Here is a 24,316-nt window from a genome sequence, read left to right on the forward strand (position 1 = left end):
CCCTATCAAAATACCATCCATTTTTTTCAAAGAAATGGAACAAATAATCCTAAAATTTATATGGAACCAGAAAAGACCTCGAATAGCCAAAGGAATATTGAAAAAGAAAGCCAAAGTTGGTGGCATCACAATTCCGGACTTCAAGCTCTATTACAAAGCCGTCATCATCAAGACAGCATGGTACTGGCACAAAAACAGACACATAGATCAGTGGAACAGAATAGAGAGCCCAGAAATCGACCCTCAACTCTATGGTCAACTAATCTTCGACAAAGCAGGAAAGAATGTCCAATGGAAAAAAGACAGCCTCTTCAATAAATGGTGCTGGGAAAATTGGACAGCCACATGCAGAAAAATGAAATTGGACCACTTCCTTACACCACACACGAAAATAGACTCCAAATGGATGAAGGACCTCAATGTGAGAAAGGAATCCATCAAAATCCTTGAGGAGAATGCAGGCAGCAACCTCTTCGACCTCAGCCGCAGCAACATCTTCCTAGGAACAACGGCAAAGGCAAGGGAAGCAAGGGCAAAAATGAACTATTGGGATTTCATCAAGATCAAAAGCTTTTGCACAGCAAAGGAAACAGTTAACAAAACCAAAAGACAACTGACAGAATGGGAGAAGATATTTGCAAACGACATATCAGATAAAGGGCTAGTATCCAAAATCTATAAGGAACTTAGCGAACTCAACACCCAAAGAACAAACAATCCAATCAAGAAATGGGCAGAGGACATGAACAGACATTTCTGCAAAGAAGACATCCAGATGGCCAACAGACACATGAAAAAGTGCTCCACGTCACTCGGCATCAGGGAAATACAAATCAAAACAGCAATGAGATATCACCTCACACCAGTCAGGATGGCTAAAATTAACATGTCAGGAAATGACAGATGCTGGAGAGGATGTGGAGAAAGGGGAACCCTCCTCCACTGTTGGTGGGAATGCAAGCTGGTGCAACCACTCTGGAAAACAGCATGGAGGTTCCTCAAAATGTTGAAAATAGAACTACCCTATGACCCAGCAATTGCACTACTGGGTATTTACCCTAAAGATACAAACATAGTGATCCGAAGGGGCACGTGCACCCGAATGTTTATAGCAGCAATGTCTACAATAGCCAAACTATGGAAAGAACCTAGATGTCCATCAACAGATGAATGGATAAAGAAGATGTGGTATATATACACAATGGAATACTATGCAGCCATCAAAAGAAATGAAATCATGCCATTTGGGACGACGTGGATGGAACTAGAGCGTATCATGCTTAGTGAAATAAGTCAATCAGAGAAAGACAACTATCATATGATCTCCCTGATATGAGGACATGGAGAAGCAACATGGAGGGGTAGGGGGATAGGAGAAGAATAAATGAAACAAGATGGGATTGGGAGGGAGACAAACCATAAAGGACTCTTAATCTCACAAAACAAACTGGGGGTTGCTGGGGGGAGGTGGGATTGGGAGAGGGGGAGGGGGCTATGGACATTGGGGAGGGTAAGTGCTATCGTGAGTGCTGTGAAGTGTGTAAATCTGGCGATTCATAGACCTGTACCCCTGGGGATAAAAATACATTATATGTTTATTAAAAAAAATATTTGGAAGGGGAGGCGAACCATAAGAGACTATGGACTCTGAAAAACAACCTGAGGGTTTTGAAGGGTCAGGGGTGGGAGGTTGGGGGAACAGGTGGTGGGTAATGGGGAGGGCACGTTTTGCATGGAGCACTGGGTGTTGTGCAAAAGAATGAATACTGTTACGCTGAAAAAATAAAATGGAAAAAGAAAAGGGGGATATTTAGAACATAAGTAAAGTCAGTATACACTTGCCGGCTACATTTCCATTTCTGGGTCAAGTCAAGAATAGCATTGTTTCTTCTAAAATAATAATTAAGAATTTTCAGAATTTTCAGTTTTCAAGGAAAGATTGTTACACTTCATATAATGGACTTTAGGAAGAATGTGGACATTATAGAAAGGTTTTCAACAAGGGATTGAATTGAAATCATGGTGTTCAAACTTTAGCATGCATGAGAATCTCTTGGAAAGCCTGATAAAATATAGATGGCTGAGCTCCACCCCTAGTTTCTGATTCAGTTGGTGTGGGCTGTGGGTCCATGAATCTGAACTTAACCAATTCACAGGTGATATTCATGCTACTGGTCTGGGTACCACACCTTGAGAACCTGAAATCTTCATTTTAACTCTATTTTCTTCCAAATATCCAGATAAGTATATTTCTATTTTCTGACAACTGCAGTTGACATTTTACTAATTATTGCTACATAGCTTTAATGGCTACTGGCATATTTTTGGCATACAAAATTTGTCTTTTAATATAGTTTTACTTACATTTTTTTTCCTTTTACCTATACAGCAGTCTCCTTATTGGTATATTTAACAGTACTCAATTCATTCAATCATTTAACATAGGCATCCAGAACCCATCTATTTGGGGCCCCTGGGAGACTCAGTTGGTTAGGCATCTGCCTTCAGCTCAGGTCATGATCCCAGGGTCCTGAGATTGAGACTGACATCTGGCTCCCTGCTCAGAGAGAAGGGAGCCTGCTTCTCCCTTTCCCTCTGCCTGCAGCTGCCCCTGCTTGTTCATATGCTCTCTTGCTCTCTCTCTCTCTCTCTGTTAAATAAATAAATGAAATATTTTTTAAAAATCTATTTGCCATTCCTTCTGCTAGATTCTGAGGATACATGGATGAGCTGAATAGACATGTCCCTGACCTATCAGGGCTTACAATTCACTTGCAATGACTGGTAGCACTCAAATAATGACACATATGAATAGATAATTAATTGGTCAGAAGGGAAATAACATGCTTCTATGTGGGCAAATAACAAAGGAATCTAAATTAAGTTAGGGAACGAGAAACTCTTCTTTGAGGAAATTTTCCTTGAACGGCGATCTGAGGGATGAATAAATTATTTGTGGAGCTAAGAGTTTTCATGAGACCATTTACAATTTCTTGCCTATTTTAATCAAAACAAATAGGAAGTAAGTAAATGACTAAATACTTACCAATTATAAAGTATATGTGCCGGGCATCATGCATACAAAGCTGGGAAAATAATTGAGAGTGTCTTACATTCCTTTCAGAGTAGAGCTTTTCTGACTCAGGTAGTATTAGCAAGACTTCCAAGGTACATCTGAATGAATAACTATAATTCAGGTTTGTCATGATTTAAAATGAGTCTCTTTTCTTCCATTACCACAGTTGTACATGTCGTGCCCGTTTAACATGAAAATTGAGCTTTTGTGGCTTATCTGTGTTATTAGTTTTGTTTGATTCTTCTCTTCTGTTTCATGAGAGTATACTCAGGTTAAAGACATGCTGTAATATTAGTTGTGAACAAATGTAAATTAAAGAGTGATTAAGGTAGACTTTTAAATATTCATGTTTGGGGCCTATTTTTTTTTTGGTTTCCTTCTTAGAAGAAGGAAAATTAATTAGCTTTCCTACAGTTCAAAAAAGACATGTTTTGTTTTATTTATATAACAGTTTTGACACAGACACTGATGCATAAGCCTGTGCTTAAAGAAAGGTTTTCTGGGTTGTTTATAATAGGTATATTCTCTTTCACATTGGCCAGTCCTCTGGTTAGCTAAAGTGGGAAAGGAAATTTACTAGTTGGCCCCCTGATTCATTGATGGCAACAAGATAAATTTTCTGAGAAATTTAGTTTATTAATAAAGTAATAACTGAATGAGATGCTGTCAGTGATAGTAACCTTAAAATAGACTTTCTTTAGCAGTAAAATCATTTGGGGAAAAAATGCCCTATAGGAATGCAATTGACAGTTTCTCCCTTGAAATTATAGTTTGCCAGTATCTTAGGGAAAAATAGTCTAGAATTTAAAATAAAAACAAAACAATAAATACCAGTCTTGCCTTAATTTTGAGGTTTAAATTCTTTTGAGATCCTGCTTTCCTGTTTTTTTCACACGCCATCAAATTGTTCCCTCAGCAGTATTTTTCCCTTGAGCTCCAGTCATCACTCAGGCTTGTCTCCTTTACAAGCTTCTTTCTAAACAAGCTTGATCATTCTGTTTTCAATAAACTGAATGTTCTTCCTCCTCAGTACATTCAAACATTATCTATCCTTCAAGGCTTAGCTCAAATTCCACCTCCTTGTTAAATATCCCTGGTGTGATACCTCCTTTTCCTCCTTCCACAGATCCCTGGATATGTTCCAACTTTTTTAAATTCCACTAGCCTTTAGAGACCTCCCCCAGACAACTGAGCCAGTCTTTGCAGTGTCTTAATCTCTAAACATCACATATAAATACAAGCCATATGGACTAAAACTCTCCAGATATTTTCAGAGAATTACTTTCTAATTCTTGACACTTTACTGGATTCCCTGTAGATGGTGATGGAGTTATGTGCAGCAGGCTCAGTCACTGATGTAGTGAGAATGACCAGAAATCAGAGTTTGAAAGAAGATTGGATTGCATATATCTGCCGAGAAATCCTTCAGGTGAGTCTTCATATAGTCGTTCTCCCCTGGCCTTGAAAACACCTGGGAGTAATATATGCAATGTACCTTATACCTGCCCATATAGGATGGTTCAAGAAATTCTGAACATAGCCTCTAGATCAGGATACCAAATACCTAAATAGCTTTAGAGAGAGGAGATTTTCAGATGATGTCCTTAACTTTGGGTAGACTGAAAGGTGGGTACCCAGGCCCTTCCAAATCATGGTTTTTAATGGCTCTGTCAGAGTTAGACTGTTGTGTTCATTAGATCATGGAAATAACCACTTGGAATATTTATTACATTATTTAGATTTTTAGAGTTCTTTTAAAAAAGTAGCACTATCATTAGAGATTAAGAAAAAAGTGAGACAAAAGTCAGTTAACTGAATGGACCCAAACCATCCATAACCATTTTGCAGACAGATATCCTATTTCAATAATGTCCTGCTTTAAAACTTGCTTTATTTTGAATACCAGACTGGATGAGAACAATCTTCTTAGTCTACCACACTCAAATTTTTCTCTGTGGTTTAAATTCTTAGGGTCACTAGAGGAGGATATTAACAGAACTGAATACCACCACTGATATGTAATGTTAGAATGGTCTTCTTTATATCTTAATTGGATTCACTTGTTGTTAATAGTATAACTAGTTGAGTGTAAATTCAGGACTGAGTTTAATTTCTGGTTCATCACTTATTATATTTGTGTCCTTGAATCAGTTACTTAATTTTCAAAATCTCACTTTCTTGATGTGGGGTGATGTCCTCAAAGGATTGCAGTGATGATTTCATAATTTCCTCCATGTAAAGCAGTTAGCACAGTCCTGGGAAAAAAAACTAAAATAAATTTAATGACTCAATAAATATTAGCCATTTTTACTGTTACTTCTATTATTAATCCCAAGTTATTATCAGGAGATTTCTCTTTGAAGCCAGGTCACAGGTTAGTTTTAGTGGTGAATAGGTTGGATCAAGCATGGTGAGCCAATACAAATTGCAAATGCTTTAAAATGAATTTCCATATTCCCCCAAATTCTCAGCCTACAAGGTTGACTAGAAAATATTTTGGATTAAACAAATGGTTGGATGAGGAATAGAGTAAAACAGTGGCTGAGCTATGATATTTAAGATGTCCATGTCTTCATTCTTATGGTTAGTTGGAAATATGGAGACTAGAAAGGAAGGTATATGGCCCAATGTATCAAAATATTACTTTTTGGTGTTCTTTTCCTTTCATGGTTTTCCTGATTTATTTTCCTTTCCTTATAGCCAAAAGTAGAATTTCTGGGAACTGGTTGTAGTAATTCCAGCCTAAAGAAAGAATTTTGTCTAAAAAATGCAAGTCTGGACCATTTTTCTTACCAAAAGATCTTCTAAAAATACTAAGAACGTTAACAGAAAAAGAGAAAATGTATATATATTGATGTGACTTTTTGAATAAATACGTATCTATCTATGTGCAGGGCCTAGCTCATCTTCATGCACACCGTGTAATTCACCGGGACATCAAAGGTCAGAATGTGCTACTGACTCATAATGCTGAAGTAAAACTTGGTAAGTTTGTTCTTGTACTTTAAGTGAGGCCCCAAATATTTTAATGGAGATGGGGCCTTTAAGATAACTGTATTTTCTATCATGTCACTAAGAATATCCTCTACTTATTTAGGCTGTGTTTTCCTTGCTTGCAAAACCAGTCAAAATTTGAAAATTTGTTTGGGGAAGGAGTTAGGTGGAGTAGGAGAAAAATGCACCTTTTACTGCTTCTCTGAAATCATGTGGTTAAAAACTTCTAAATTCTAATGGAAGGCTTACATTTTGGTCATTGTTTTACTCTCTATTAAGTATAGATATTATATTTATTTTAATAATTGAATTGAGTATTTATTTTGTGCAAGTTTCTATGCCATGGACAAGGAAACGAAAAGATAATTCTTCCACATCACAAAATCATATTTTCCAAATAATATGAAAGAACTTTTAAATTAATTAAATACAAATTGCTTCTTTGGAATTTTCCCTCAAATATTTAAAGAACTGATATTAGTTGCTCCCATAGTATCCAGATCAAGTTCAAAATTAGAAATCAAAAGACTAGAAAGTCCTTGGTTTTCTATTCCAGGATTCAAAATGGCATAATTTATTCAAAAACAACCACACATATTGTCTCACAGGAACACAGGACACAATTTATTGCATCCTTTAATGTTCAAAATAAATATTGTTGGTTGGTTTTTAAATAATACCATAAAAATAATGTCAGTACTATGCAATGGCAGATAACTTCATTGCTATAGAATGTAAATCATTGGTTATTAAATCCTGTATTATTTTTAAATGATAATCAGTTCTTGCCTTCCATGTCTCCAGCATGACCTTAGGATAGTTCCCATTTTCCTGATGAACAAAAACAACAGTAGGAATTTTGTTCATTCATTGAGAATGTTTTCATTGAATATTTGTGGAAGAAGCTTGAGGTAATTGCTCTTGAAATAAGAAAAAAAAGTAATTTCAAGAAAATGTATAATGTCTTATGTGTCTAAAAGCTACAAATCTAAGAACATAGTATTAAGACACTGTTAATATATAAGGAGAATTTTGACCTCACATTCAAATGTACAGGATAAATAGTCTGTTACAAAGTTATATACACAGTATGTTCACATGTGAAAGCACTCCCATATATTTCAGTAACTTGCAATTTTTGCAAATTGCAATTTGCAAATTTGCAAATTTCGGTAATTTGTAATTTACAATTCGGTAATTTCCAATAATTTCGGTACCATTTGCAACACAGAAGAAGAGACACTGTAAATAAATGAAGTGCCACTGAAAATTCTGTCACAAAGTCCACACACTAAATGAGTCCACACACTTATGACTCTACCCTGTAGGAGAGACCTTTTAGCACTGGATTAGAATTTAATCAGGCTCATTTTACATACAACCATTATACATTTGGTTTTACATTTCCTCAGATTCCAGTGTATGTTTAAGCAACATATCATAAGAAGATTGCAGAAGGCAAACCCAAGGACATCAGAGGGAGTGTTGAAAGAGACTGGAAAGTAACTGTATTGCAATAGCAATTGATCAGTAATCAATCTCTACTTTTATCTAAATTTTAAGCTTTTCTATTTTCCTTTCCTTCCACTCATCACCCCTTTCATTTTCTTCCCTAAATGTCATATATATTAACTCATGGCTGACATAGGTATCTCTTGCCCTTAAAGTTCGCCCTCAAGGGACAATAAGAATATTGAACTTTGATTAAATGTATTCTCAAAAAAAAAATCTAGATAATAAGATTGTTTAACATCCAGTGATGACTTTCACATATTACAGACTTTTCTTGTTTTGTTAAATCCTTCCTTAAATCTACTTTAAACTACTAACTTTAAAATTTTTCATTTCTTCTCTTAAGTTCTTCAAACTACTATTCAGTCAGTGTTGTTCTCCATCCTTTAGATTCCTGGAAACCATTCTAAATTAGAAAATCTACTTCATTTTTCATCCCTGAAAAAAATTCATCTACTTTCATTTTTCATCTTATTTTTTCTGGACTAAATAACTCCAGTCTACTTTGGCCTTTTTTTTTCTGTCTGTTACTGAGGATACCATACTAAATATTTTCTTATAATGTATCCCACAGATGAATAGAAGACTGAACTTTTATAGTCTAAACTAAGATATAGATACCACAATAAATATTTGCATCTGATTCAGGAGATCTGTAGAAAAATTTGAACTAAATTGTAGCAGAAAAATAACTTTTCTTCATTGGTGTAATAGGACTTTCTAATGTCATAAATGAGGCTTCCTAATAAACTACTAATAGATTTTAGATTTCTTAGATGTTGCCTATAGTGTTGGTATTCCTCCAGCGGATGGCAGGTCCAAACACTACATATGTTATCACTTCAGAGGTTCGGGGTATACTGATGGAACTTTATTTTTAATGTTCATGGTAAACTCAGCCAAACCTACTGTAGATTTATAATAGCACTTCTGAGTCTCTTTCCAACATAAATAGCAGCAAAAGTCTATTTCCCAGTATTCCTGGAGTAGACTTCATGGTAAAGTTTTCTGGGCTGGAATGAAAATCTGTTATCCATTGTGGATTTTGTATTGGCTTTCCAAATTAAAGAAATAACTTATTGAGCTCTTTGTTACTGATTAATTATTTTTATATATGCTGAATTTTGCAGTGGATTTTGGAGTGAGTGCCCAGGTGAGCAGAACTAATGGGAGGAGAAATAGTTTCATTGGAACACCATACTGGATGGCACCTGAAGTGATTGACTGTGATGAAGATCCGAGACGTTCCTATGATTACAGAGTAAGTGTGAGGATTCAGATAGTGAGAATCAAAGTTTGGAAAGGGCTTTTGACTACTGTTTACTTTTAAATGATAAAAGAATAAAAAACAGGCAACTCCTTTCACATTAAACTCTAGTAAGAAATACTAGCTGCTATTCATATAGTGGTTTGATTATATGCATAAATACAGTATTTTTAAAGAATTTAGACAAAGTAGACTATTGGAATTATCCATATTTGAAGAATAATGTCTAGTTCATGTTGCTTGCAATATCTTGGGGGAAATATTATATTATGTGGCTTTATATGGAAATTGAACTTCCAGGGACAGAGAACTTTGTAAACTTAAAAATGAATTAATGTAAAGCCAATTATTAATCCCCACACTTATCTCCAAAAAGAAAAAAAAATGATAATTTGATTACTCATGGTAAAGGAGAAAATCCTTGTCATGGTTCACCTCCAAACCACTGAAAACCAGTGGAATAGAATAATTAAGAAATAATTCTTGCTATTTATTAAAATTTCCACTGAAACTACAATTTGGACAATATACATCTATGTACACATTTCAAAAAAGCTGATGTGGAAAGAGAACTCCCCATTTGCTATAGACTGGAAAAACCACACTCACTTTTCACATCATAAGTCATCCAAACAATTCATTGTGGTTTTAGTTGTGTAGAACCTAGGACTCAATACTTGAAGTTGATTAATTCAAGTCTCATCTTTTTTCCCTTTCCCTTAAATGCCCTCTGCTTTATCTGCAAGCAGATCTATTGAGAGCTTATAGTCTAGTGCTGTTACATGCTATGGAGCCTGTGGAGGCACAATGTTCTTTTAAGTGGCTTACTGTAAACAACTTTTAAGTGGATGCTTTATATCTGAACAACTTTTTGCAGTCTTCCAAGGACCTTCTCTTATATTAATTATTTATTTTTAATTTTTAGCCCCATGTAAATTGAAAGAAAACTTCAACTTACACCATCACAATAATTCTTTGAAGCTAAGAAATCTATTAACTGAGATTCTCAACATTCAGTTAACTTTTTTTTTAATATTTTATTTATTTGACAGAGAGAAATCACAACTAGGCAGAGAGGCAGGCAGAGAGAGAGGAGGAAGCAGGCTCCCTGCAGAGCAGAGAGCTCGATGTGGGGCTTGATCCCAGGACCCTGGGATCATGACCTGAGCCTAAGGCAGAGGCCTTAACCCACTGAGCCACCCAGGCGCCCCAACATTCAGTTAACTTTTATAGAAGTCATACAGCCAGGCAGTATACCTCCAGCCCTGTGCCCTTTCCACATTCTAAAACATAAAGTACAGTTAATAGTGAGGATAATTTCCTTGAGCTTCTTAGAATATAATTTCCTGGAATAAAAATAGGTATATTCTCAATATACTATATTCAAGGAACTGACTGAAAGTGCTTTTATGTATGTTATTCCATTTAATACTCATATCAGTGCTATAAGATAGATATCATTATTATCTCCATTTTATATAGAGTGAAACTGAGGTACAGAGTGTTAAATCATTTACTTAAGATAGCACAACTAATACATCTATGTGATAGGGTTTCTTCACAGCAAGCTCCTTTTTTTATTTCAGTTAAGGCAACAATAGCGATACATTCGAGATAATTTTCCTTACACTGAACACTGTCCCATATCATCCTGTTGTGTAGTGCAGTTACTGGCTGATCAAAGGTCAGATAACGTCTTCCTATAACGCCAGCCTATAACGAAAGTTCATTGTAGAAAACCCATAAAATGGCTCTGGCATTGACAATTTCCCACCTGAAGATTGTTTTGAGATTCTAAATACTATTAGTTTCCCATTGTTAAATGACTTTTTGGGGTCATTTTTTTTTTCTTTCGCAGAGTGATGTGTGGTCTGTGGGAATCACTGCTATTGAAATGGCCGAGGGGGCTCCTCGTGAGTAAAAATGTTTATTTATTAAAAAGTTGGGGAAGCATGCTGTACAAATCTGCCACTTGTACCATTTAGCTTCTACTGGTCATACAGGCATAATACTATTGCCAAACTGTAAATGATGGCCTTTTCAATGATTATCAAATGTTCTAGTCAGAATGGCCAGATATATATAGAGAGAGAGAGACATTGTGTTTTCCCTTATGATACATTATTTTAGGCTATTGAGTGTTGTTTCAATTTGGCTTCAAAGTATTTTGTACTTACAGTCCTGACTAATGAGAATCTAAAGCCATTCCAGCACATAGCGATTGGTAGAATAATTAGGTTCCAGAATATTTATAGTCACACACTGCTACTGTTTCAGAATGTGATAGTTAAGAAAATCTTCCCGTGTTTCTTTGAAATCAAACCAATCCTTAAACTTGGGAAGTCAGGTTTTCATGTTTTTTTGTTTGTTTGTTTTGTTTTTCATTTGAAGTCACTCCAGCTCACCTTTGGTGCCTTCCTTGATCCTTTTAGCCACTCCAGTGGCCTTAATTGCTCAAAAGGCTCAATTTCCTCTTGTTTCTCCCTCATCTCCATCATTTAAATGATTTGTCAGCATCCTGTTCTCTCAGGACACTGCTTTCTGATAGGAAAGTGAAATTGAAATGTGAACTTGGCTATAAATGATTGATAACCATCTAATGTATGACCCCCATAAACAGAGCATAATTACTGTCTTTAATATCTTAATCTAAAGATATAATTGATAAGTACATCTCTGGTATTGTTGGATGAGAAGTGAGGAAATGCCTGGAGTATTTGCTGGGGGGCAGGCAAGTGGGGGTAGAACTTCTTTGCTTCCACCTTTCTGAGATCCTGTAGGTTCCCATGTTCCTGCACGCTTTATCTGCACAATGTTCACCCAACAGGCTTTATAAATTTGGACTATCTTAGTACTGTGTTTCAAGGCCAATGGGAGTAATTTCAAGGGGTAAAAATAGTAGTAACATGATTGTTAAGAATTCCTGTTGTCCCTTAGGATATCACAGAAGAAGCTTAGATTAAATCTGGGATAGATATTAAGATCAGGTTACTGCTGCCTCTCTTTTAGTGCCCCCCAAAACTACAAAGTATCTATGTTGGGTAAATAAAAAGTCAATGATGGAAAAAAATGTATATCACATATATAAAATTGAAATAAGAAAGGGAAGATACATATTATTCCTCTTCATCTCCAGATTATTTGTTTTTGTGAACATACTCATATTATATTGATCAGCAACTTCTCCTCCTTTTTCTGTCTCCCCCCCTTCCCTTTCCTTTCCCCTCCCCCTCCCTTCCTCCTCCTTTTCCTCCTCTTCTTCTAGTTCTCCTCCTCCTCCTCCTCCTCCTTCTTCTTCTTCTTTTCTCTTCCTCTTCTTTCTCTTCACAATATATATTTCATATAAGTATTGATGCATGTTTTTATTTAGAATACATGACTGCATCAAGTAGAATATTTTTTCTATTGTTTCTGAATGTTCCTTGCCATTTCTTTTCCAGAAAACTAGCTTTCTACATTTTGTAGATTTGTATTTCCTGATTAATCTTTATTTTGTTTCATTTTTTCATTCAAAAATATTAAATTATAGGAGAAAACTCACAGAAGGAGTACAGAGGAGTTTTACATGGAGTACAAATGGCAAACTTCTTACAAAATATGTGTAAGGATCAGGAGCTTCTTAATTCACAATGAGAAAAACAGTAGGACAAACATTCCTAAATAAGTAATTGGAATGCTGCAACTTTGGTCATGAGCAACTTGAAATAACCACACTGCTAAAACATTGGTCTTTTGCTAGCCTCTAATGTTGCCTGGAGTATTAACTTTGGATGGAAATTATTGTCATTAATTTAAGTACAGAAATCCTCCAGGTTTTGATAATTATCATCTCAGAGGAGGTGGCTCTCCAAAGTGACAATTATATGATAATTGTCTCTGAGGTCCAGGTAACAAAATTTCTTTCTTTCATTGGTGAGTCTCTCCCCAAAAAATAAGAAAAAAAAGGAGAGTAATTTCCAATAGAAAGGGTGCTATAGAGGCTCTCGGAGGAGAGAAGATCTGTACCATCCCAAACCAGGACCTTCTTAAGGACTTGTGTTCATTCTTCTTTATTTGTTTTGTTTCTTAAATTTCACATATGAGTGAAATCAAATGGTGTCTGTCTTTCTCTGACTTATTTCACTTAACATTATACCCTCTATGAAATGTATTTTTAAAAGAGATTTGCTATTTCAAAGAAATGAGACTCTAATGTGAAATATTTAGGCATGTTAGATATGGGATAAACAGAGCATTTGCTGGTATTCCTAAAATTAGACTATATAGGAAACGTCCACTGTTTGACATAGCTCTTGTACCCACATGCTCCATTCCTTTGTGGACTTCTCATTTCCCTTAATGAAAATTTCCTTAGTCTGTGCTCTATGTCTTGACCCCTGAGGATGTTGTTAGTTGACTGCATGATGTTCAAATGTTAATAAATGACAACTGCTTAATATTGTACAAGCCTACCTAAAATATGTTTAAAGGACAGATTCTGGTGACTGACTGGACAGAGTAAAGAAATGAAGAGAATCAAATATGATCCTGATTGAATGATTGATTGATTGACTTGATTGACTTGAGAGAACAGAGAGTGTGTGCCTACAGATGCACGCCAATGAGTTGTGGGAGAGGGGCAGACAGGGAGAGAAAGGGAGAGGGAGAGAATCTCAAGCAGACTCTACACTGAGCCTGATGCAGGGCTCAGTCTCAGGGTGCTGAGATCATGACCTGAACCAAAATAAAGAGTTGGACACTTAACTAACTGAGCCCCCTGGGCACTCTTGATCCTGATCTTTTCAGCTTGGGGATAACTCTGCCCTCAATTATAAACCTGTACATCTATTAATTTTTACCTATATAATTGAAAAAAAAAAGCTTGACCTTTTAACAATCACCTTTATATCACTCTATTACAAGAGGCCGGTTTGGCATTGTAGTTTTTCTAGATATGAATTTTGGAGGATAAAGGGTGACTCTAAAGAGTCAATAACATCAAATTGTCCTCACGAAAATGACACACTTGTAGTACTAGATAAAACCTTTTGGTGAGGATATGGAGAAAAAGTAACCCTCTTGTACTATTGGTGGGAATGCAAATCAGTACAGCCACTGTGGAAAATAGGATGGCGGTTCCTCAAAAAGTTAAAAATAGAACTACTTTATGATCCAGTAATCGCAGTACTGCATTTTTACCAAAAAACATTCATTTGAGAAGATATATGCACCCCTACATTTATTGAAGCATTATTTACAATAGCCAAATCACGGAAGTGTCCATTGATAGATGAGTGGATAAAGATGTGGCATGAAATCTTGCAATTTGCAACAATATGAATGGAGCTAGAGTATTACGCTAAGTGAAATAAATCAGTGAAAGAAAGACAAATACCATATGATTTCATTCATATGTAGAATTTAAGAAACAAGGCAGGCAAAGAGAGAGAGGGAGAGAGAGAGGCATATCAAGAAACACACTCAACTCAAACTGATGGTACCAGAGGGGAAGTGGGTGGGAAAAGGGGTGAAATAGGTAATGGAGATCAAAGAGCACACTTATCATGATGAACACTGAGTAATGTATAGAATCGTTGAATCTTTATATTGTATACCTGAAAATAATATAATATTATGTGCTAACTATCCGTGAGTTAAAATTAAAAACTTAATAAAACAAAATGTATCAAGAAAGAAGAAATTTAAAGTATGGCTCTCCTTTGGGAATTTTTTTGCACTGCCGGTTTTCTTTACTCAAAACACAAGAGGAAATAAGCAAAGTGAAAGACATACTTAAATGCTTATAAGGAAGCTTACAGAAAATTCTCAGACCAATAAAGTAATGAATTTATATGACGTATAATGGAATAGGCTTTTCTTTATATAGCTGTGTGTTTCAAAAAGTGAATGGAAGTCCTGTAATTTGGCACAGATATGAAGTGCCAGATAGTTAAAACTTTACTGTAATACCAATAGCTAATATTTATTAAGTGCCCACTCTATGCCAGACACTTTTACATGCAGGTCAATCCTCATGGCAACTCTTTGAAGGAATTCCTGATTTTTTTTTTCAGATAAAGAAACCAGGGCAAAGCTAGGTTAAATAATTTGCCTGAGTCACAAAGAAAGAACTAGGATTTAAACCCAGGTGATTTTACTCTAGAGGGTGTGTTTTAATAGTTACACTAAATCTACTTCTTAGGACTGTCAGTTTTCAAAACAGATTATTCTCATATTTTTAGACTGATAAATCATTCCTTATACATTGTTGGGCTTAGCTATTAATTTGGTTGACTTCTTAAGCCTATAATGACATATTTCAATTTTTATAAGTGTAGATACCTACAACACAATATACATAAGAGTGTCTCTATTTTTGTTTACTTCTCTAGATAGAAATCATCAATCATACATTTTGAAATCTTTATCCAGTGTAGTTTAATTAATTTGCCACACCTGGCAATGGTAAAGCTTGAGGATCTTATATAATGGACTGTTTACATTAAAATGAAATTTTCCTGTGATTATATTATCTTGTATCTATTTATTCCTTAATGTCTATTCAGCATGATATGTGAAAGAGCACCGAGAATCCCCTCTAGAATGAGGAGTGTGCTCTGTTTTTACCCTTCTCATTCATTCTAAACATATCTATTTTCCTTTGCAGCCCTGTGTAATCTTCAGCCTTTGGAAGCCCTCTTTGTTATTTTGCGGGAATCTGCCCCCAAAGTCAAATCCAGTGGATGGTAAAGATGAATGATTTAATCTCCTAAACACATTAACTTGACACTTTTTATGTAGCAAATGAGTCTTAATTAATTAAATTGATTAATTAAATTTAAATTAATTAAATCAAATCAAATTAATTAATTAAATAATTAATTAAATTGATTGATTGAATTTAAATTAATTAATAAATTAAATTAATTAAAATTAAATTAATTAAAAATGAGTTTTAATTAGTCTTGTTTCAACATCTTTGTTGGACAATATTGGCCTTAAAATTAATACATTAATTGGGGGTCCTAATGATTAGTTTTCATTAAAAGATAGCTAGCCAACTAGATATAAGTAATACCTTCCAGAGTATATTATGATGACCTCACTGCCCTGCAATTAATGGCATGTTTAGTTGTTTCTCCGTTAGTGGCATGGACCATCAGAAATCATTTGTGACATTTCTCACTGTGCCTAGATAAGTAGTCAGTGATTGTGATATACAGCTCACTTGTTCGGCCCATTAAACTAAACATCCACAGACCTAGAGAAGAGGATTTGTTCTCTCAGGGTATTAAAGGCCACCTAACTTGGGAACGCTTTATACTAAAGCTTTTTGGTTGAATGTCAGAAGCTCTTGCTTATTTTGAGTGTTTATAGCTTGCACTGCTAGAAGTGGTGGCTGTGATTTGATTGCTGACATTTTTCCTTGTGATTCAATATAACCCTTCCCACAGATTCAGGCTTTCTGGACACTTCTGTTTTCATGGGCCATTTTATAAGATTAGTCCTGGTGCTACTAACACCATTTTTGGATTATTACATTTACAACTATATAGCTCAAAAGGCGTGTGGTCAAGTGAAACATTCAGACTTCAAAGTGTGACTTTTGTGGGCTGACCAGTCTAGATACATGTTCTATATATATCACATTAACCACTCCATTGCCATCCTACCACTTGACTTCATACCATGTACATACTTCTGAACTCATTGAAGTTTCTTCTATTATTTAAATGCCATTGACTCTGGTTTATCTGAGGTTTGAGTGGTATTGTTGTATAATGTATATTGTCAAGCTTTAAGACATATGACAGTTTATAACTAGAGGCAACTTTCTCCAAAAATATGACTGAAGAGTAGCATATGTGTGAGGATGGGAGAAGATATGGCAAGCCTGAGGATGCTCTTTTATCCCTTTGACTCATTTCTTTTAGGTCTCGCAAGTTCCACAACTTCATGGAAAAGTGCATGATAAAAAATTTCCTATTTCGTCCTACTTCTGCAAACATGCTTCATCACCCTTTTGTTTGGAATATAAAAAATGAAGGACACGTTGTTGAGTCATTGAAGAAGCATCTTATTGGTATCATTAAAAAGAGACAGAAAAAAGGTTGGCATGTGTCAACTTTTATCTTACTGGATGAATATTTAGATGAGAGCAGATTTTATTCATTTTTGTCACAAAAAATAATATTTAAGAATTAGATTGAAAGTAAAAATTCTGAGGACTTCCACATTTAGTTTTTCCACTAATATGCCATGTACAGTTAATTTTCTCTCACCTGATCATCTGTATATATATGATTATAAATTGTTGCCAATTACAACTGACAAGTGTTCATATTTATAAAAACCTTGAAAGCATCAAGAAAAATTATGTGATATGCCAGTTTTATTTTAAGAAAACTAACTAAAGAGATAAAATAAATGAAAAGGTAATAAAATCTATATCTTACTATTCTTTTCTTGGATATTTTAATTATCTCCAATGAGATAAATAGATTTGTAATTATGTATCTATTGATTGTTAATTTTGAAGTAATTTCTGTGTACCATATTAAGTATGTTTTGTGTACTAATCTCCAACTCTATAAGAAGTAATTAAAAGAACTAATTTATGCAGGTAAAAGTTAATTTCTATAATATTAATACCAAAAATGGCAGGATGGTTTTTCATCAAATCCAGATTAAACTACTTAGGAAGTTTTAACATTGTATTGTATGGCATATTCCACATTTAATCTGGGGCACCATGGGTAGTATTGAGAGTGGTGATATAATGGAAAAGGGGAAACTGGAAACATAGAAGTCATTCTCAGAATAGCTACACGATTGATCTCAGTAGAGTTTCTTCCATCTACATAATTATATGTATCCTATTTTGGAGTGAGAAGCAGCAGAAATTAATTTATTTAACCATGGGTGAAAATTCATTGGATCAGCATCACAAAAGCCAGCTAGTCTCAAATGGGTGTGGGAAGACCCCATTTCTATTTGAGAATTTGCTAATTTCCAGAGTTGTAAGAGTTCCAAAATGTTACCTGCAGGAAAAGTCACATTTATGTGGGAATTACATAGATGTAAATACAGTTGCCTTACCTGGATGGCTCAGTGGGTTAAAGCCTCTGCCTTCAGCTCAGGTCATGATCCCAGGGTTCTGGGATCGAGCCCCGCATCGGGCTCTCTGCTTCACGGGGAGCCTGCTTCCTCCTCTCTCTCTGCCTGCCTCTCTGCCTAGTTGTGATTTCTCTCTGTCAAATAAATAAAATATTAAAAAAAATAAAAATAAATAAATACAGTTGCCTTAAACATTTTTATTTGGGAAATTCAAAAGAACACTCTTGTTTGTAAGCTTCTATATTTCAGTACAGCATAGCAGAAATGAAAGAAGCTGAACATGTTAAATGTATTAAGTATAAAATCCAGAATTTAGATTTTTACCTTTTCATTGGAAAGACCATTGTTCCTGATCCTCATTTTCAATGACCCTCATTGAAAGGACCAAAGATAGAGTGGGCCTAAGCCATAAAATCCTCACATCTGGGGCGCCTGGGTGGCTCAGTGGCTAAAGCCTCTGACTTCAGCTCAGGTCATGATCTCAGGGTCCTGAGATCGAGCCCCGCATCGGGCTCTCTGCTTGGCAGGGAGCCTGCTTCCCCCCCTCTCTCTCTGCCTGCTTCTCTGCCTACTTGTGATCTTTGTCTGTCAAATAAATAAATAAAATCTTAAAAAAAAATCCTCACATCTAACTCACGCACCTTTAAGCCATGCTCAACAACTATCTAAAGAGTTTCACTTGTCCCTTTCTCCCTTTGTCTTTCTCAATTATTTCTCTTTAGATTGCAGGTACCAAATTGCTAAAATTCCCTTTCCTGTGCCCAGAGAAATTAGTCTGTATGTAATAGCTTCATTGTACTGCAAAAGTAAGCCTAGGAACCAGGATATGGTCCATATTACCAACCAAGTGTGATTTGAAGGGTTACCCTCTTGTCCTTGTGATTCACCTGACATCCCGAGCATTAAAGGGTGAAAATTGACTAAGGTAGATCATACTAACCTCTGCTGATTTTTTTTGCATTATTTTTTCTCTTTTATAAAAAGGAATACCTCTGATCTTTGAAAGAGAAGAAGCTATTAAGGAGCAATACACCATGAGAAGATTCAGGTGTGTTAGATAAATCACAAATATAATTTGTTGTTAGCAATTTATGTAAGACAGCTGATTCTATCCCATTAACATTTGACTCATAAGAGCTTAATCCCTCTTGATACAACAAATAACAGCTCTCTCTATATTTTCAAAACATATTTGAATGGAAATTTTGAGGAAAAATTGTTCTTACTACTCAAAGATTCCTTAATTTCTGGCAATAGAATGAGAAAGTAGATTATTAGATAATTAATACTGAGTATATTAGTAATACAAAGAATATTTCAGACATTACAGGAATGATTCAAAAAAGATTTACTGAAAATATCTTTATTGCACAAAATTTCCATTTTTAAAAATAAACGCATTTCCCTGAATGGCTTCACTCCACTGACAATACTTATATAGAAATCATTTATATGTTTTTTCTAGAGGACCTTCTTGTACTCATGAGCTTCTGAGACTGCCAACCAGCAGTAGATGTAGACCACTTAGAGTTCTGCATGGAGAACCGTCTCAGCCAAGATGGTTACCTGATCGAGAAGAGCCACAGGTCCAGGCACTTCAGCATCTACAGGGAGCAGCCAGGGTGTTCATGCCACTACAGGCTCAAGACAATGCACCTAGGCCTCTACAGGGGCAAGCCCAGGCACCTCAGCGACTACAAGGGGCAGCTCGGGTGTTTATGCCACTACAGGCTCAGGTTAAGACTAAGGCATCTAGGCCCCTACAGATGCAGATTAAGGCACCTCCACGAATACGGAGGGCAGCCTGGATGCTTATGCCACTGCAGGCTCAGGTTAAGTCATCTAGGTCTCTACAGGTACAGGTACAGGTACCTAAAGAGCAGCAGGCTCAGGCTCAGTCCCAGACGTCAGAAGAGCCACAGGATCTGGACCAGGTACCAGAGGAATTTCAGGGGCAAGATCAGGTGCCTGAGCAACAACAAAGGCAGGGTCAGGGCCCTGAACAACAGCAGAGGCAGAACCAGCTACCTGAACAGCAGCTGGAGCAGCTACCTGAACAGCCAGAGGTACAGGAACAGGCTCTTGAGCCCACACAAGCAGAGACTGAGTCAGAAGAACCTGAGTCCTTACGAGTACAGGCCCAGGTATTCCTGCCCCTACTCTCACAGAACCACCATGTACTGTTGCCACTACATTTGGATACTCAGGTACTCATTCCAGTAGAGGGGCATACTGAAGGGTCACCTCAAGCACAGGCCTGGGCACTAGAGTCCCCACAGGCAGTTGGCTCAGTTCAAGAACTGATAGAGGGACTATCAGGAGGCTTACTTCGAGCACCAAACTCACATAACTCAAAGCCACTTGGTCCACTGCAAACCTTGATGGAAAACCTGTCTTCAAACATGTTTTACTCTCAACCAGAACAAGCACGGAAGAAAAAATCAAAAGTTTCTAGTCTAAGGCAGGCATTGGCAAAAAGACTATCACCAAAGAGGTTCCGGGCAAAGTTATCACGGAGACCTGAAGAGTTTGAGCTCTCAGATTTAAAAGCCCGCAGGCGAAGGCGCCAGAACAGATGGGAGGATATCTTTAATCAGCATGAGGAAGAATTGAGACAAGCTGCAAATGTAAGAGTTTCTGGTATTTTAATTGAATCAAATATGCAGAGAAAACATGCTAGTTCATGCCCATGTTTCCTTCTGTTAAGACCAAATGAAATAAATATCCTTGTGTCCCAGAGAAGATTAATTTAATAATTTGTAGTTCAAGTAAATTATCTTAAAATTTCCAGATAATAATGACTAAAGTTGAAAAAGAAAAATTGGCTTGAATGATCCAGGTAATTGCTTTTTATCTTTGTGAGATATAGCTTTAATTATTAACTAACAAAGAGACACCATAAGGACATTTAAAATTACTATATTTGATCTTTGAAAATTGCTGGAGCATAAGGAATAACATGGAGGACATTGGGAGATGGAAAGGAAAAGTGAGTTGGGGGAAATTGGAGGGGGAGAAGAACCATGAGAGACTGTGTACTCTGAGAAACAAACTGAGGATTTTGGAGGGGAGGGAGGTAGGGGGTTGGGAGGGCTTGGTGGTGGGTATTAAGGAGGGCACATATTGCATGGAGCACTGGGTGTGGTGCATAAACAATGAATCCTGGAACACTGAAAAATAAAATAAAATAAAATTTAAAAATTTTTTAAAAAGAAAATTACTGTCATAGTTCAAAATTTAAAAAATAACTCATTAAAAATAAACACACAAAAACTTTGGTTTTGTTCTCCAACCTCTAAGTCAATTTGTTTTTCTTCCCAAAGAATGCTGAACTGTGCTACTTAAGTGAATTGTACCATTTCTTTTTTCATTTCAGGATGTTTAAATCCAGGCTAAAATGAAACAGAAAAAGCAATTTCCAAAGCATTTTATATTTACCATATGTATGACTTGTCTCACTAATTTTCCACCATTTTACATAATTAATCAATGAAATTTCTGCATAGAACATGACACAAGTTACAAATGCATCTCTGTACTCCTGAAATGCAATATGTTACTATCGTTTTCTTATTTTCCAATAGTCAAAACTTCATTCTTTCAAATTCTCTAATATAAGTGGATATAATTTGGCTGGAGTTGATGAATTCTATCTGGCAGATTTAATCTGACAAAGAAGGGTTTCTGGGCTTTATAAGCAAATTAAAGAGGTCAATAGGGGGCGCCTGGGTGGCTCAGTGGGTTAAGCCTCTGCCTTTGGCTCAGGTCATGGTCCCAGAGTTCTGGGATCGAGCCCCGCATCGGGCTCTCTGCTCGGCAGGGAGCCTGCTTCCCCCTCTCTCTCTGTCTGCCTCTCTGCCTACTTGTGATCTTTCTCCCTCTGTCAAATAAATAGGTAAAATGCTTAAAAAAAAAAATTAAAAAAAAAAAAAGAGGTCAATAGGATTAAGAGAGCACTTGTTTTCTAATACTTCATAGCATCCATTTATATAAAGGAATCCTAAATTAAAGCCTGGTATCAATTAAACGAATGTTTTTTCCCTAACATGTTTAACTCTAGAGAAGGTAAAAGCAACATGTGAAGAAAGGCCCCAAAGAGGAAATGGATGCATATTCCCAATAAAGGGGGAGATAGGAAGAGAAAGAAACCATATAGAGAAGTGGAGGTATAAGTCTAGAGTGGTGATATTTGCCTGAAATTAACGCATCTAAAATGCTAGTGACTAATTTCAATGAGGAATAGTAACAATTAAATCTAATGGGTTTTTCATTTATGAAAAAGACGTGTATGCATCCCTGCCAGACTCATAGCATTAGTAGCATGACACATACTTATTGTCATTTGGTGTTTTAAATATACATGTGAGAAGCCATTCTAAAATGGAAGAAAAAGTCAATAAATTCTAGTCACCAATTCCATGACCCTAGGATCTTGTACAGGCATTCATATCTTTATATGTGATTTTTAAAGAAAATATTTAAAAAATGATACTAACTCAAAGTCGTAGATCTTGTGAATTGCCTAAAAATTTGTTAACATTTAGAAATTTATGTGAATTCTTCAACTAACCAAAGAAAAGAAAACTCATTTTCATTACTCTTTATGAGTTGAAGGAATAATACTGATTGGTTTAAATGTGAAAACAGGAAATTTCCTAAGCTTCTGGAGCTCAATTAGTGAGAAATATTTGCACTGCTATATTACAGATCTTTCATTGCACAAGTGGAGTGAACTTCGTAGTTATAACTGACTGGTAAATGTGACAGTTTGGGGTTATGAGTTAAGCCTTAAACCAGATATTCTTAACCTGGGTCTAATAGATTCGCTGCAGGTGGTCAATGATCCCCCTGAAAATATATGCAGACACGTGTGTCTGTATGCAGTTAGAATCTCCTCAGATTCCAAAGTTATTCTTTTAAGTTGTACATTGTGAAGATAGTTGCTCCCATCATTTGCATTTTAAAAACAATTAAAATATTTATTTTCCTTTTTGTTTCAAAGGACAAAGAAGATGAATCATCAGACAATGATGAAGTATTTCATTCAATTCAAGCTGAAGTCCAAATAGAACCAATGCAACCATATGTTCCAAATCCTAAAGGAAATGAGGTAAGTATCTCAGTATGAGTTGTTGTGACATTAATAAGTGCCTAGAACAGTGGTTCTTAAACTTTTGGTCTCAGAATATCTTTATACTCTTAAACATTGAAGACCTCAAAAAACTTTTGTTTATATGGATTGTGTCATTCAATATTTAATGAATTAGAAATTAAAATAAAAATTTAAATATTTATTAATTCATTTAAAAGTGAATAAAAGTATTCTATGTCAACATATGTCAACATAAGAAACAAAATTTTAATAAAGAATAACTATTTTCTATTATACTTAATGGAAAAAAACTGGATTGTCATATCTTTCTGCATTCAATTTTTTGCCATATGTTTAGGTTGAAGTATATGAGTAAAAGCTGGCTTCTCACATATGAGTAGTTGGGAAGAAAGGATTTTCATAGCTTTTTCAGATAGTTGTAGAAATTCTTTGATAATATACCAAAACTACAGAAGTGGAATTTAAAACCCTATCAGTGAAAATTTGCATATTCAGAAATATTAAAATCCATTGTTCTATTGTATGCTATGAATAGATGTTTTCCTCATTTGCAATTTTTTATCCTCATACATTGGTCAGTTGGAAAACATTGGTTCAGTGTGTATGTAGATGTTTCCAAATATTTACACATTTCATTATACAATATCAATAAACAGCATTTGTTAATGTCACCAATTTCATCAGAAAAATGATTGAGTGTTGATAAGTCAAGTGCATGGTGACATATAATAAATCTAAAATTTTAATTTTCACTTCAAAACTCAATTTCATCATTGCTAACAAATAACATCAGTTGTTTGTTTTTCCTTGGATTGACAGCCTAACTTCATTGATTTTAAATAAAATGCCTGCCAAATACCCAAGTTGAATAATCATAGTTTTTTTTTTTAAAGATTTTATTTGTTTATTTGAGAGAGAGAGAGAGAGTGAGAAAGAGCATGAGAGAGGAGGTCAGAGGGAGAAGCAGGCTCCCTGCAGAGCTGGGAGCCCGATGTGGGACTCGATTCTGGGACTCCGGGATCATGACCTGAGCTGAAGGCAGTGGCTTAACCAACTGAGCCACTCAGGCGCCCCAATCATAGTTTTTTTTTTGTCATTCATTCTTTTAAGTAAAACTATTGCCCATAAAAACCTTGAGTGGTTCAGCTTGTAACACAATCACACATATCTTTTCCCTTGATTATTCTGGGATGTAGTTTATGACAGGGTCTGAGTCATTTAATCTGTGGTTTATTTTTTTACACTTATATGAATAATC

At 35.6% G+C, this 24,316-nt stretch overlaps 1 protein-coding gene across 1 annotated transcript in view; it reads left to right on the forward strand.

The window, feature by feature from the left end:
* The window catches only part of NRK (Nik related kinase), a 155,549-nt gene that overhangs the window by 85,966 nt on the left and 45,267 nt on the right, over window positions 1-24,316 (forward strand). Inside the window, exons 6-14 of the mRNA XM_045994442.1 lie at window positions 4,395-4,505; window positions 5,971-6,061; window positions 8,713-8,843; window positions 10,708-10,762; window positions 15,496-15,574; window positions 16,763-16,938; window positions 18,930-18,993; window positions 19,411-20,572; window positions 22,948-23,055. Coding sequence (XP_045850398.1) covers window positions 4,395-4,505; window positions 5,971-6,061; window positions 8,713-8,843; window positions 10,708-10,762; window positions 15,496-15,574; window positions 16,763-16,938; window positions 18,930-18,993; window positions 19,411-20,572; window positions 22,948-23,055 — 1,977 coding nt within the window. The remainder of the gene's footprint in view (window positions 1-4,394; window positions 4,506-5,970; window positions 6,062-8,712; window positions 8,844-10,707; window positions 10,763-15,495; window positions 15,575-16,762; window positions 16,939-18,929; window positions 18,994-19,410; window positions 20,573-22,947; window positions 23,056-24,316) is intronic.

This window comes from Meles meles, chromosome X (assembly GCF_922984935.1).
Source record: "Meles meles chromosome X, mMelMel3.1 paternal haplotype, whole genome shotgun sequence".
Classification (NCBI taxonomy): Eukaryota; Metazoa; Chordata; class Mammalia; order Carnivora; family Mustelidae; genus Meles; species Meles meles.